This window comes from Nycticebus coucang, chromosome 8 (assembly GCF_027406575.1).
Source record: "Nycticebus coucang isolate mNycCou1 chromosome 8, mNycCou1.pri, whole genome shotgun sequence".
NCBI classification, from domain to species: domain Eukaryota; kingdom Metazoa; phylum Chordata; class Mammalia; order Primates; family Lorisidae; genus Nycticebus; species Nycticebus coucang.
Window position 1 is genome coordinate 57,535,808 of NC_069787.1, and position 14,432 is coordinate 57,550,239.

A 14,432-nucleotide genomic window follows, 5' to 3' on the forward strand; every position below is an offset into this window, starting at 1 on the left:
AAAAGTATTTTTTCTTGGCTTTTTATTTTAAAGCATATTTATGTTGTTGTTCTTTATTCCATTTTCCCTCACTACATTTTTGGTAGTTAGCCACCTTCTATTTTTCTTTTCCATGTGTGCCCTCAAAAGTTTTAATGGAATTGTAAGAATCTGAACTTTTTAACAGCCTAGACCCAGCCCAAGTAAGGCACCTTCCCAGAATCCTTTAACTCCATTCACCTTCCTGTGACTTATATCATTATTGTTCTTTACAATTTTTTTTAAATTAAGTAATAACTGTATACATTTATGGGGTACAATGTGATGACTTGATATACAATATGGAATGCTTAAATCAAACTGATTAATATAACCATCACCTCACTTGCTTTTTTGTGGTACGACTTTTACAGTTTACTCTTAGTCGTTTAGAAATATACCCTTGCTTTGTGCACATTAGTCAAGATCCCGTCAAATGTCCTCCCTCTTCCCACCAAACACCTTCTCCTTTCCCCTCCTCCCTTCATCCCACTTGTTAAACTATATTTGTGTTTTATCATCCATAAGAGAGTGTGTTTCTATATTGGTTTTATAATAATATTGGGTACATTGGATGCTTTGTTTTTCCATTCTTGAGATACTTTACTAAGAAGGATGTCTTTCAACTCCATCCAGGTAAACATAAATAATGTAGAGTCTCCATCTTTATGGCTGAATAGTATTCCATGGTATACATATACCATAGTTAGTCAATCCATTCATGGGTTGGTGGCCATTTGGGCTGTTTCCATGACTTGGCAATTATGAATTGGGTACAATAAACATTATGGTGCAAATGTCTTTGTTGTAAAATGATTTTTGTTCTTCTGGGTAGATACCTACTAATGGAATTTTGGGATCAAATGGAAGGTCAACTTTCAGATCCTTGAGAATTCTCCATCCTTTCCAAAAAGGCTGTATTTGCAATTCCGCCAGCACTGTAGAAGTGTTCTCTTCTCTCTACATCCACGCCAATCCACATCTGCAGTTTTGGGACTTTGTGATGTGGGCTAATCTTAATGGAGTTGGGAGATATCTAGGTTTTGATTCGCATTTCTCTGTTGATTAAAGATGATGAGCACTTTTTTATGTGTTTGTTGGCCATTCGCCTGTCATCTTCAAAGAAGTTTCTGTTCAACTCTCTTGCCCACAAAGAAATGGTTTTTTTTTAAAATCTTTTCTTATTGATTAATTTGAATTCTCTGTAGATTCTAGTTATCAGACCTTTGTTGGAATCATAACATCCAAAATTTTTCTCCCATTCAGAAAGCTATCTGTTTGCTGTTGTAATGCCCTTAGCTGTGCAGAAGCTTTTTAACTTGATCAAATCCCAGTAATATATTTTTGGTGTTGCTTCAATTGCCAGGGTAGTTTTCCTCATAAAATATTTTCCCAGGCCAATATCTTCAGGTGTTTTCCCTGTACTCTTTTCTAGTATTTTTACAGTTTCATGTCTTAAATTTAAATCTTTTATCCATTGATAATCAATTTTTGTTAGTAGTGAGAGTTGTGGCTCCAGTTTCAGTCTTCTATAGGCCGTTGGCCATTTCTCACTGCACCATTTGTTAAACAGGAATTCTTTTCCCCAATGAGTATTTCTGTTAGGTTTGTTACTAGGTGTAGAATATAAATGTCTTAACACAAAACTAAGAAAATGCCGTGAAGGCTATATTAACCGTTTGATGAAAACATTTCAAATTGTCTATAAAACCAGCACCATGATTGTACCCCATGACTGCATTAATGTACACAGCTATGATTTAATAAAAAAATTAAAAAATAATAACAAAATCAAATGATGATATGTGGCTGGGTTGATCTCTAGATTCTCTATTGTATTCCATATATCCACATCTCTATTTTTATGCCCATACCATGCTGTTTTGATCATTACAAATTTGTAGTATAACTTGAGGTCTCGTAGTGTGATGCCTCCAGATTTGTTTTCATTTCTAAGTAATGTACTGGCTACTTGGGTTTTTTTCCTGATTTCATATAAAATGAAGTACTATTTTTTCAAGTTCTTTAAAAAATGACATTGGTGCTTTGATAAGATTGCATTAAATCTGTAGATTGCTTTGGCAGTATGGACCTTTTGACAATGTTGATTCTTCCCAGCCACAAATGTTTTTCCATTTGTTAATGTCTTCTGTTATTTATTTTCTCAGGCTTTCATAATTCTCTTTATACAGATCTTTCATGTCTTCTGTTAGTTAAATTTCTAGGTATTTTATCTTCTTTGGCACTACTATAAAAGGAATAGAGTTCTTGACTATCTTTTTGGCTTGACTATTGTTGGTGTATATAAAAGCTACTGATTTGTAAGTATTGATTTTGTATCCTGAGACACTACTATATTCCTTGATCAATTCTAAGAGCTTTGTAGTTGAGTCCCTGCGGTTTTCCAGGTATAAGATCATGTCATCCATGAAAAGTGAGAGTTTGATTCCTCTGACCCCATTCGAATAACCTCGATCCCCTTCTCTTGCCTAATAGTGATGGCTAAAACTTCCATATTATATAAACTTTTCCAAAACATAGAAAAGGAAGGAATCCTCCCCAACACATTCTATGAACCAAATATTACCTTGATCCCCAAACCAGGAAAGGACCCAACAAAGAAAGAAAACTATAGACCAATATCATTAATGAATATCAATGCAAAAATATTCAATAAGATCCTAGCGAACAGAATTCAATGAGACATCAAAAAAATTATACACCATGATCAAGTTGGTTTCATGCCAGGGTTACATGGTTGGTTCAACACATGTAAATCTATAAATATAATAGACCACATAAATAAAATAAAAAACAAAGACCATATGATCCTATCAATTCATGCAGAAAAGGCTTTTGATAATATCTAGCCTCCTTTCATGATTAGAACTCTGAAGAAAATAGATGGGACATTTCTTAAACTTAGAGAGGCCAGCTATAGCAAACCCACAGCCAATATGGTATAAAATGGAGTAAATTTGAAAACATTTCCACCTTGATCTGGAACTAGACAAGGATGCCTATTGTCACCACTGCTATTCAACATGTTCTTTTATTTTGAGTACCATTTTTCTTTTCCTAAGCCTGAGGCTTCATTTTATTTTAATAACCAAAGGTTATTTTATTATTTAAAATATTTTTTCTCATATTAAAATAAAAAATATTATTAATATTTATAGTATTAGTATAATGGTTTTCTTCTATTAGAACTACCAGGTGAGAAATGTTTTATTTTTCATAGCTTTATTATCAAGTATAGCTTTTTATTTTTTGAGGCAGAGTTTCACTATGTTGCCTGGTAGAGTGCATGGCGTCACAGCAACCTCCAACTCTTGGACTTAGGCGATTCTCTTGCCTCAGCCTCCCAAGTAGCTGGGACTACAGGAGCCCACTACAACACCTGGCTATTTTTTGGTTGTAATTATCATTGTTGTTTGGTAGGCCTGGGCTGGATTTGAACCCACCAGCTCAGGTGTATGTGACGGGTGCCCTAGTAGCTGAGCTACAGGTGCCGAGCCAAGTACAACTTTTTTGTAATGCTAAAAGTTAGATATTATTAAATGTTATTTTAAAATACATTTGCTTAGATTTACCCAAATATTAATGAATTATATCGTTCACTTTTACTTCTTGCATCTCATTCTTTCCTTCTGTGGTCATTTTTATATTCCTTGAAGTAAAGACTGTTTTGATGTAAACTATTATATTTTTATCTGAATTGTACTATTTTTACCATTAGGTTTGAAAGACAATTTTTCTAAGTTGGCAAAATTTCTCTCACTAGTTTAAGGATACTCAATAGTTTTGTGGCTTTTGCTGTTGAGCTTGACAATTCAGCTACACAGACTAATTATGATATCTTTGTAGATAATCTGATCTTTCTCTTTGGTTGTTTTTAAATTTTCTTTGCCTTGCTTTACATTTCCCTACACCATGTTTAACCATTGCTTTCTATGTATTTATCCTGTCTTTTATATCTCGTCTGTTCTTCATCTGTAAATCTGTGTCTTTCATAAGTTCTGAAAAATGATCAATGCTTTATGTATTTGAATATCTCTCATTTATTATTTCCATTTTATAGTTCTAGAATTCCAATCAGAAGTAGTTTAGATATTTCCATTCAGTTCTGTCTTGAAACCTCTTATATTTATTATTATGCATTCTCAATAATTTCTTCAGCTTTTTCTAGTTTGTTATGTTTCTCTTCAGATGTGTCAGTTATCTTGTTTAATCCTTCATTGAGTTTTACAAGTTATTTTTTATTTTGAAAATTGTACCGGGCAGTGCCTGTGGCTTAGTGGGTAAGATGCCGGCCCCATATACCGAGGGTGGTGGGTAACCCAGTGCCGACCAAACTGCAACAAAAAAATAGCTGGGCATTGTGGCAGGTGCCTGTAGTCCCAGCTACTGGGGAGGCTGAGGCAGGAGAATTGCCTAAGTCCAAGGATTTGGAGGTTGCTGTGAGCTGTGATGCTACGGTACTCTACCGAGGGTTACTAAGTGAGACTCTGTCTCAAAAAAAAAAAAAAAAGAAAGAAAGAAAGAACAGAACCATAAACACCTATATACCTTTAGCCTAGATTATGTTACCACCTTACCACTCACTAAGTGCGTATGTAAGTGTATGCATATATGCATATCTGTGTATGTTACACCTAGAGACACCATCCTACTTCCCTTTAGGAAAATCACCTGAAAGTAGGTCACAGCCATCGTGTAAGTTAATCTTAAATACTTCAGCACCTCAAGAACAAAGACATTCTTTTGCATAAACGTGGTACTATTACCACCTACACGATGTCCACGTGGACTCAATGATATCATTCAACATGTTGTTCATACTCCAATTTCCCTAATTGTTCCCCAAATGTCTTTTTGTTTCTTATCTAGAATCCAATTAAGGCTCATAGAAGTCCGTTCAGCTGTTTGGACTCTTTAGTTCCTTACATTATAGAACAGCACTGCAATGTCCCTCTATTCTTCATGATGTGAAATCTATGAAGAGTATAAGTGAGGTGTTCTGAAGACCATTCTAGATTCTGGAATTGTCCAAGGGTTTCCTCGTTACTAGACTTAGGTCAAACATCCTGTCATGAGCTTCTTACAAAAGGCTCATACAGGTGGTGCTGCATATCTCTCGTGGTATCACCTCAGGAGGCACCTAATATCAGAACTTGGTTTAAGTGGTACTGCCAGATCTCACCACATAAAAGCACATGTCTCTCTTTACAATTAATAATATGGGCATGGTTCTTTGGGACTGTTTAAACAGCCTGCTCCCAACAACCTGTCACACAATGGTTTTAGCATCTTAATAATCAGTTATTACATTTGTTATTAATATTATTTTTATATGTGGATTACAAATTGGTGATTTTCTAATTCTACCATTTCTTCTACATTTATTTATTAGCTAGAATTCTTATATAAAGAAAACTTTTCTTCCCTTCCTCCATTTTCCCATATCTATATAGACTTATATTTTTAAAATTCAATATATTATAATTTGTTGCCATCATTATTGTTTCTGATGATCAAATTATCTAAAATTGGGACAGTGGGAATCCTTTCGAGATAACTACTTTGTTCTCCTGACATGACATGCCATTGTTAGTTTTGAAATATCTTCTGACCTTCTGGCATAACAACTTGCTCCAGGCTAACATTGTACCTTCTCTGCTGAGTTAGGACTTTCTCTAAGAAACTGTGGTTACTTTTAATGGTATTTAGAAACCAAGATCTGTCCCAGCTACTCGGGAGGCTGAGGCAAGAGAATCGCTTAGGCCCAGGAGTTGGAGGTTGCTGTGAGCTGTGTGATGCCATGGCACTCTACCGAGGGCCATAAAGTGAGACTCTGTCTCTACGAAAAAAAAAAAAAAAAAAGAAACCAAGATCTGGTCATTAGGTATGTTCACTGCTACTGGATGTCCCACTTGGGTGTTTTATTTTAACAGATTTTTCATTAAAAAAAGATTCGATTATTTTTCAGATCAACCTGGTCATTTTTAAAATTGTATCTGTTCCTTTGATTTATATTTTAATATCATGTAGCAACAGATCTTTGATGGAGGAGGAAACAAAGAAGGAGGAGGAGATAGAGAAAAGAGGAGGAGGTACATTCATTCATCAAATGACACCAAACGGACAATACCTTTGAGACTGTCGTGGAGGCTGCTTTGGATCTGGAGAGCTGAGTCTATTGCACTTTGTTTTGAAGTGTATTGGTGGATATTTGTTGATTGCACCTAGGAAGAGAAAAGTCTATGATGAGTCTCTTATTCATGGCTGTTAGCATTACTGCAATCTTCTCTGTATACCAAGAAATACTTATTAAAGAAAGATACCAACTAAGGTGGTCAGAAAAAAATAAAAGCAGATTTCTCAAGGAAACCTCTAAAAATGAATTTAGAAAACACACTACTTTTGAATTCACAGGTAAATTCAACTAATTTTTAAAATTATTTTTGAGACAGTGTTTTACTCTATTGCCTAGGCTACAGTGCACTGGCATCACCATAGCTCACTGCAAACTCAAACTCCTGGGCTCAAGCAATCCTCTTGCCTCAGTCTCCTGGGTAGCTGGAATTGCAGATATGTGCCCCATGCCAGGCTAATTTTTGAAATTTTTTGTAGAGATGAGGTCTCACTATGTTGCTCAGGCTGGTCTCAAACTCTTGACCTCAAATGATCCTCCTGCCTCAGACTCTCAAAGTGCTGGGATTATAGGCATGAGTCACTGTGCCCAGCCTAAGATGTTCTTACCTGCTAAAGTTGGTCAACCTTTAGAGGAGCTATCATGAGCCAGTCCTAATGGTCTGGATTTTAACTAATATAAACTAATCAGAATAGTTATTTTTTATTTGCTCTTTTGCAATATCAAAATGCAAAGGGAAAAAGATATTCCCTTTATGGTCTGTGAATCACTACAAAAGTAACATTTAGTAAACACTATCTTGAGTTTAATTCATTAGCAGCTTATTTCATTTGGAATTGTATTAATTTTTCATAATAAAAGCATACTTGTTTATGCCACTTAAGAAAGCCATTTTGTTGATGGGACCCTTTATGTTTTTATTTTTATTTTATTATTATTATTTTTTGAGATAGAATCTTACTTTGTTGCCCAGGTTAGAGTGCCATGGCATCAGCTTGGCTCACAGTAACCTCATACTTTTGGGTTTGAGTGATCCTCTTGCCTCAGTCTCCTGAGTAGCTGAGACTACATCCCCCACAATGCCTGGCTGATTTTTCTATTTTTAATAGTGACAGGGTGTCACTCTTGGTCAGGCTTGTCTCAAACTCCTGAGCTGAAGGAATCCCCTCCTGCCCTGGCCTCCTAAATTGCTAGGATTACAGGTATGAGTCACCATGCCCAGCCTGAGAATCTTTAAAAATGTACTATGTATTTCCTTGAAACATTACATTGAACAGATTTATTGAACACAATTGAATGTCTTCCTTGTAATCTAAGGTCATTATAAGTAGCAGGTCTGTCTTGGGCTGTGACACAGCACTATCTCCAGAGCTGCTAGCATAGGTAGTGTGTGATCTGCTGGCCTGGGTGGTAGACTGATGCTACCCTTATTTTATGTCTGATTTTTTATTTTTTATCTAATCCTAAGTATCAAATTTTTAAAAATTTTGCTTTTTTTATAAACTGTGTTGATTCTGGTCACTTCTCAATACCTAGTACATAAACAGTGAGTGGCTGAGAGTAGGAGCCAAACATATGTTAATGTTGAATGAGTATGAAAATGTGGGCCTGCTATAGAAGTAAGCATGTGGTTTGAACGTGATTGCACAGTCTTTTTTGACTTGACTTTTATAACCTATATTTTAAAGATTGATACATTCTAGATATCCTAAGTTCTAGTGAATTAGTATGTAACTGTTGCCATGGTTACAGTAAAAATTTTCAAAAGAAGTTTATGCATCTCTCATGTGCTCTGAGTACCTTTTTCTTAAAACATCTCTTTCTCTTTCCTTGGTTGCCATTTATCTAATCATATAATTTGGCTAATTACCATGAAACACCACCAAAAATTTGGCAGAATTGAGGAAGGAAATGCCATCCTTAGACTTCCTTCCAACTTCTTGCTCACAGGGAATATTTCTTTACAAGATTATCAGTCTTTCAGGGCATTCCTTTGTTTTATCTTCACAAATGCCTTGCGATCACTTCCCTCAAAATGATTCCAAGCCCCTGTTTGTTTGTTTTGCAGTCTTGGCCAGGGCCAGGTTCGAACCTGCCACCCCCGGTATATTGGGCCAGTGCCCTAATTCTTGAGCCACAGGCACCGCCCAACCAAGCCCCTGTTTTTCACCTTCTTTTCTGCTAGCTTTTCTTTCTGGTTCCTGTTCCAGAAAACATCCCCATAAATTTTCTTCTGGGGGTTTATTTCTCCCCTACTTATTCTATACCGTGCATATGAATCACCTGGGAATGTGGATAAAAATGAAGATTCTGGTTCAGAACGTCTTGGGTGGAGCCTGAGATTCTGCATTTCTAGTAAGCTCCCAGGTGATGCTGGTACTACTAGTCTTAGACTCAATTCGATTAGCAGAGGAACAGAGGACACAACGCTGGCCCCACCAAACAATCTTCAAGCTCCTGACACCTTACCTGCACTGATCAGTTAGTGTCTTTACAAACTTAACTGGTCTTAACATGTAACATGAGTGACAAGTTTGAAACACAGTCAGGACCTCACTTGAGATGCACTAGGTGCTCGTTGGCTTGTGTGTTCACTTTTCTGTATCTGGATCCAAGGGATCATTCACCATGAAAACGTTCACAAATCCTACCAAGCGCTCTTTAACCTTCAGAGTCATATCAGGACATGGTTTCTTTTCATGCATCCTGTTGCATTCAAAATGGATTGCATATTTTCAAAGTAAGCTCAATCCAAGAAATACAGCCCACATTTCTTTTTTATGGGCACCAGTTACACTAATTACTGGCATTGTAAAAAGTCATTAACGAGGCTAAGAAAATTTTGTAAGGCTGTATCTTTCATTCTGACAGGTAAAATGCTATCCCCTGACACTTCAAACTCTGCTTTAAGAATTTATAAAAGCAAAGCCAAGAATTGTTTAATTTTTTTGCTGTTCTCTCTTTTGGCATGTGAAGTGCTGAAACTTTCCACCAAAGGGCAGTGTGCTAATGTTACATGGCAAGCGGCTCTACTTTGTAGCTGAAGTCCAGGCAGTGATTCACATCCCCAGACTACATGGCTACATGCAAGACAGATGTGTGAATAGCGGCTTGTTATGATTGCTTCTCCATAGAAACCGGAGGCATTAAAAAAAAAAGCCATAAAATTAAATAGGAATCAGAGGTTCCCTCCCTTCCACTATCTATCATTAGACATTTTCCTTTCAGACCTTGCAGTGCCCTTGAAGACAGACAGTAGTTTCCCTAGAAGCCATGTCAGCTTATCAACACTTTTTTTTTTTTTGCGGGGGGAATAATACAAAGTATACTCTCAATATGCAAGAAAGAACAGATTTTCTGACTTACGCCTGATGGAGTTTATAAAGGACTTCACAAACTTCACACCATATCTGTGGTCAGGTTTATGAATTCGGCCAAGCTGGACCAAGTGGTGATCCAAAGGGTGGCTGGCTAGATCTTCCAGTTCTTTGTCATTCCAAGTAGGACCAAGGGAAAACACAAATAGGGCATACCCCTGACATTTAGCTCTCAAAGATTCTTTCTTTAAAGTTTCCTCATCCAAGTGACTGGTTTTCCCAGCCGATATCACAAATATGACTTTGTTTCTTCTCAGATTGGGTGCACTTAAAAAGATGTTGTCCAGAGTCCAATGTAAGGCATGACCAATATAAGCATCTCCATTTAGTTGTCGAACTGATTCCTCCACGTGCCTCTTCATGAGGCGCTTACTCCTGTAGGTGGTAAGGTTGAACTCAGTTCTGACAGGACTCTTGTGAGTGTTGGGTAGGAAGTTGGGGGGAGCATGGCTCAATAGGGCCACCCGATCTCCAGTGACAGAGGTTTTTGGCTCTGGAGTGATTTCAAAGTGATCTAACAGGGCTCCCAGGAAGCCTCTTATGTCTTCAAACTCGGCACTTCCCACATTCCGGGAGCTATCTAGAAGAAAAGCAGCGTCCACATAAGACTGTACAGCGGGTGGTCTGGCTTGGTCACAAGAGGCATCTGGGTTGCATATATCTGGGAACCAAAAGTCACTCAATGTTACTCAGAAGAAATGGACAGAAGAGGAAAGATAGCATTTCAAGTATTTTGATGTTTGGATACTACACAGTCTTTGATCTTAAAATATCTACAAAATGACTTTAATATCAACAACAGGAAGATTTCCTAGCACGTGGCTTGCATCTATCTCCAAAATGGACAGATTTTTACATTGAGCCTGTGTCTTGAACTCCATTTACTAATGCTATCAGACTTTTAAAAATTAGGCTGTTTTCAACAAAAGTTTAATCTTGGCTTCCTCTTAAGTTTATAATGTTTCAAGTAGACAATATATCTCATACACTGCAAGAATATACTGCGTCACAACGTGAAAGCTACTGATCTCTCTGGACTGACAATATACTGATCAGACTAATGGCCCTTATCACCATGCTCACATTGCTCTATGAAAAAGTAATCTTCTTAAAAAGAGAAAGTGAAAAAAGGCAATGTATTTTTTATTTCAATGTAAACAAAAGTTTATAACTCAAGGTGTATGTGTACCAAAGGACCAAGCTACTGCCCATCTTTGTCTCTCCATAGCACTTATTAGTTGAAAGCTCAATACATGTTTGTTGAATGAAAATAAATACTGGACATTAATGTACTTTCATAAAATATGAGGTTTTTATAAGTATTTATATATCATTTAACAAAAGAAGGCATAGTAATAAAAATAGGCAATTTTATTAAATCTGACAATAGTGACTATTCAGAAAAATTTTTTAAATAATTCAAAATGGAAGGATCTTAGTGGTCATATAATCTTCTAATTTTATAGAAGAAGTGAAGCCATGAGAGTAAAATCATTTTTCCCAGGGATACAGTAATATGTCTAAGAGTTTCCATGTATGAAGTCAGTGTTTTATTGTTAAATAGGAGGCCATGTAGTATAGTGGTAGGGAGACCCCTTCCTCTAAAAACTGGGATACCTAGGTTCTGTATAAGTAATAAACATGCCACGTGCCTCTAGCCAAGTCACCACTGGGCCTTAATTCTGCACAGTGCTTCTGCATAATTAGGTGATAGGACTAGATTCACCTAGAGATCTCTTCCAGGGCTGACATTCTATAATCCTAGGTTTTTAATTATAATTGATGATTAGGATGAGAATGGCCTCTTTAAAAACCAAAAAGAAGGAAGAGAAATAGAATGACTTGGTACTTAGATTCCAGCATGGACCATGAATAAAAGCTATTAGATGAAAGATTAATGGCCAGGATGCCAATCCTAGGGGATGTAGCAAACTCTGAACTTCAGTCTTATTCATGGACTCAATAAAGATGTGACTCTGGATAAATTATGGTCCCCTTATTGAAATTTAGTAAAATTTTATAACCCTATATAATGGTCAGATGACAGAACAGCCACCTGTGTGTAAAGCAGTTTCCAAAATTAGGGACAGCAGGCTTCCCATTTGCTCAGTTTTGTGGGTTTTCTAATTGCAGTAGATGACAGCCAAAATATCTTCCATTATATGCCTGAGAGACAAAACAAGGGTTTAAGCCAAGAAATGGAGCCAAAATCTACCCAAGTCACACATGTGTAATTTCTGACTATGCAACATACCAGCACACTGTCCTAACTGACTTGTTTGAATGAGCAACTGAGAATATATAGGGTGGGATGTATCTCTCCATAGCATGGTTAGTACTTTAACTACTTTAAGTAAGATTGCCAGTGCTATCCAGACAGCAAGAGAGCAAGAGTAAAAAAAAAAGGTGGGAACAGGGGAGAAGGGAGCAGAGGGGAAGACAGAAAAAAAGAAGGGTTATTTATAAGACCAGAATTCCTAATTCTCCCCCAGAATTACAACCTCCCTGTGAGGTCATTCAGATGGCAAGCATTAGCTTCTCACTGATTCACAAGGAGAAGGGAAGAGAGCATTCTATTCAGGCTCAAATGGAAAGCTTCAAGGAACAGAAGGAAGTGACTTCTGTTCTTCATCAACTATGGGCAGTTTAGAGCCAGCAGCCATCTTGGGCTTGGTCTGGCTGCGAGGCTCTGAGCAAATTAGTACATTGTGCTAAGCTTCATTTTCTCTATTTGTAAAATGGAGCTAATAATAGTTCAAATGTTTAAGGGTGATTATAAGGATTGAATGACATAATTCATTTAAAGGGATTAAAATAGTGCTTGGATTATGATAAGCACGATAGCTTAAGTATTAACTGTCATCATCACTATCATTGATATCAAGCAATTAGAAGGGTGCATGGCTTATAAGTAAATGCTTGATATCTCTTAGCTATTATAGCCCGCAATAGCCTCAGGGGTTTCCACCATCTTCATAATTATTAGAACACTCAAATGGAAGATTATAGTCCAGTTTTCTAGTTAGACCTATAGATTATGTATAAAATGCTATAAACAATCAACATTGCAAGTATTTTTGATGATTAATATTTGTGAGTCCAGCTGGGTGTAGCTCATGACTGAAATCCCAGCACTTTAGGAGACAGAGATGGAGGATCTTTTGAGCCTAGAAATTCGAGACCAGGATGGGCAGCATGGGGAGAGATACCTGGTCTCTACAAAAAAATTATTAAAATTAGCCAGGTGTAGTGGCATGCACTTGTTGTCCTAGATATTTGAGAAGACAAGGTGAGAGGATCTCTTGAGCCCAGGAGTTCGAGGGTTGCAGTTAGCTGTGATCTTGCATCCCAGCCTGAGCAACAGAGGGAGGCCCTGTTGCAACAAAACAAAAATGTATGAGTCCATAAGCCATGTTTTCAATAAGAAATGCATGTATTTATTCAATTTTCTACTTCTTTTATACTAAAAAAAAAAAAAAAAAACATCCCCAAGAAGGTAGGAGGGTGCTGAATTGCTGTAAATCATTTCTTTGGGGCTGTGAACATTTGAGATTTAGAAAACACATAAATATACTTTGTAGCATGAAAAACTTGGCAAAGAGTTAATCTAAAAATCATTAGTATTTCCTGGAAGCCAGAGTAAATAAAGAGGACTGGAACATGGCTCTTCTGGGGGTGGGGGGCTTCGAAAAGGAGACTCCTCTTGCTGAGGTGAGGGGCTCCCTCTGTGGAAGGTGCGGTGTGGCAGGTTGCACCCAGAGCCCCTGAGATGTCTTCCCAAGGCCACATACATCCTTGCTGCAAAATTCCAGCTGCTTCTGCCAGTGGTGACTCAATGTGCTCAACAGACTGGACCAAATTATCTTCTGTGGGTCTTACCATAGCAGAAAGTGCACCGCTGCAGTCTCTCGATCGCTGCTGTGTCGTTGGCTCCAGCTCCAGAGGGAACCACTATTACTTGAAATGTGCCAGTGTCGTCAATCTGCAAGAAGCAGAAGCAAGACAAGGTAGAGCTTAGTGGGTAGGACTTCAAGAACTTCCCAGGACTGTTTAGAGAAGTGAGATCAGGAGGGGGCAGCACTGCTCCTCTACAGCATCCGGGGAAGTGCTGCCCACCAGCAGGACTGCGAGCTCTGCCTGGGCGTCACCCTTCACTCTCTGGCTGTATGACATGTTACCTTGCCTGTTTCCTCATCTGTAAGATGAGAATATGACTACTTCCCAATAGGACTACAGTGAGCATTGAATGAGTTCAAAATTGTAAAGCACTTACTGGCACAGAGTGGGTGCCATGGGGGTCAGTAAGGAACAGAGAGCACATTATATTCTGTTATTCCAACAACCCAGTGAGTTAGTTTTTATGTTCGTCAATCCCACTTTATACATGAGAAAAGCTGAAAGCTCAATGGAAGGTAAAGGGCTAATCAAAAGACACTGGACACTGAAGTCATTAAGGAAGAGGATCAGAGAGCTCCCCTTCCCGCTAAGTCCCAGAAAACCTTGTGCAATCAAAGGATGCTTTTTAGAACTATCTTTAGGTTTCCACTGTGAACTAGCCATCAAAGCTGGCTTTCAAAGGCACTCAGACCCATGACCAGGCAGTAAACAACTCCCCAACATTTTCCAGCTGGCCCCATGGTTAGTGACCTACCTGGGGAGTTTGATGGTAGTGAGAGCAGGGAGAAGGCGGCTCCAAATAATCAAGAATGATGAATTAGATTAACTCAGAGATAATTGATAGCTGAAGAAAAATCATAGATATGATCCTATCTAATGCCTAAGGGATGGGTGAGATGACATTTTAGTTTTCTCCTGTGATCCTACTGTCTTAAGGTAACAACTTCTCTCTTTCCGTCGGAAGTTTTCCTCCCATACTTAATCCT

General features: G+C 37.8%; 1 protein-coding gene across 1 annotated transcript in view; it reads right to left on the minus strand.

Annotated features, from left to right (window-relative positions):
• COL6A6 (collagen type VI alpha 6 chain) overlaps positions 1–14,432 on the minus strand; it is a 120,177-nt gene that overhangs the window by 11,272 nt on the left and 94,473 nt on the right. The window contains exons 34-36 of the mRNA XM_053600580.1: positions 13,429–13,531; positions 9,539–10,210; positions 6,170–6,263 (exon numbers count right to left, since the gene is read on the minus strand). Coding sequence (XP_053456555.1) covers positions 6,170–6,263; positions 9,539–10,210; positions 13,429–13,531 — 869 coding nt within the window. The remainder of the gene's footprint in view (positions 1–6,169; positions 6,264–9,538; positions 10,211–13,428; positions 13,532–14,432) is intronic.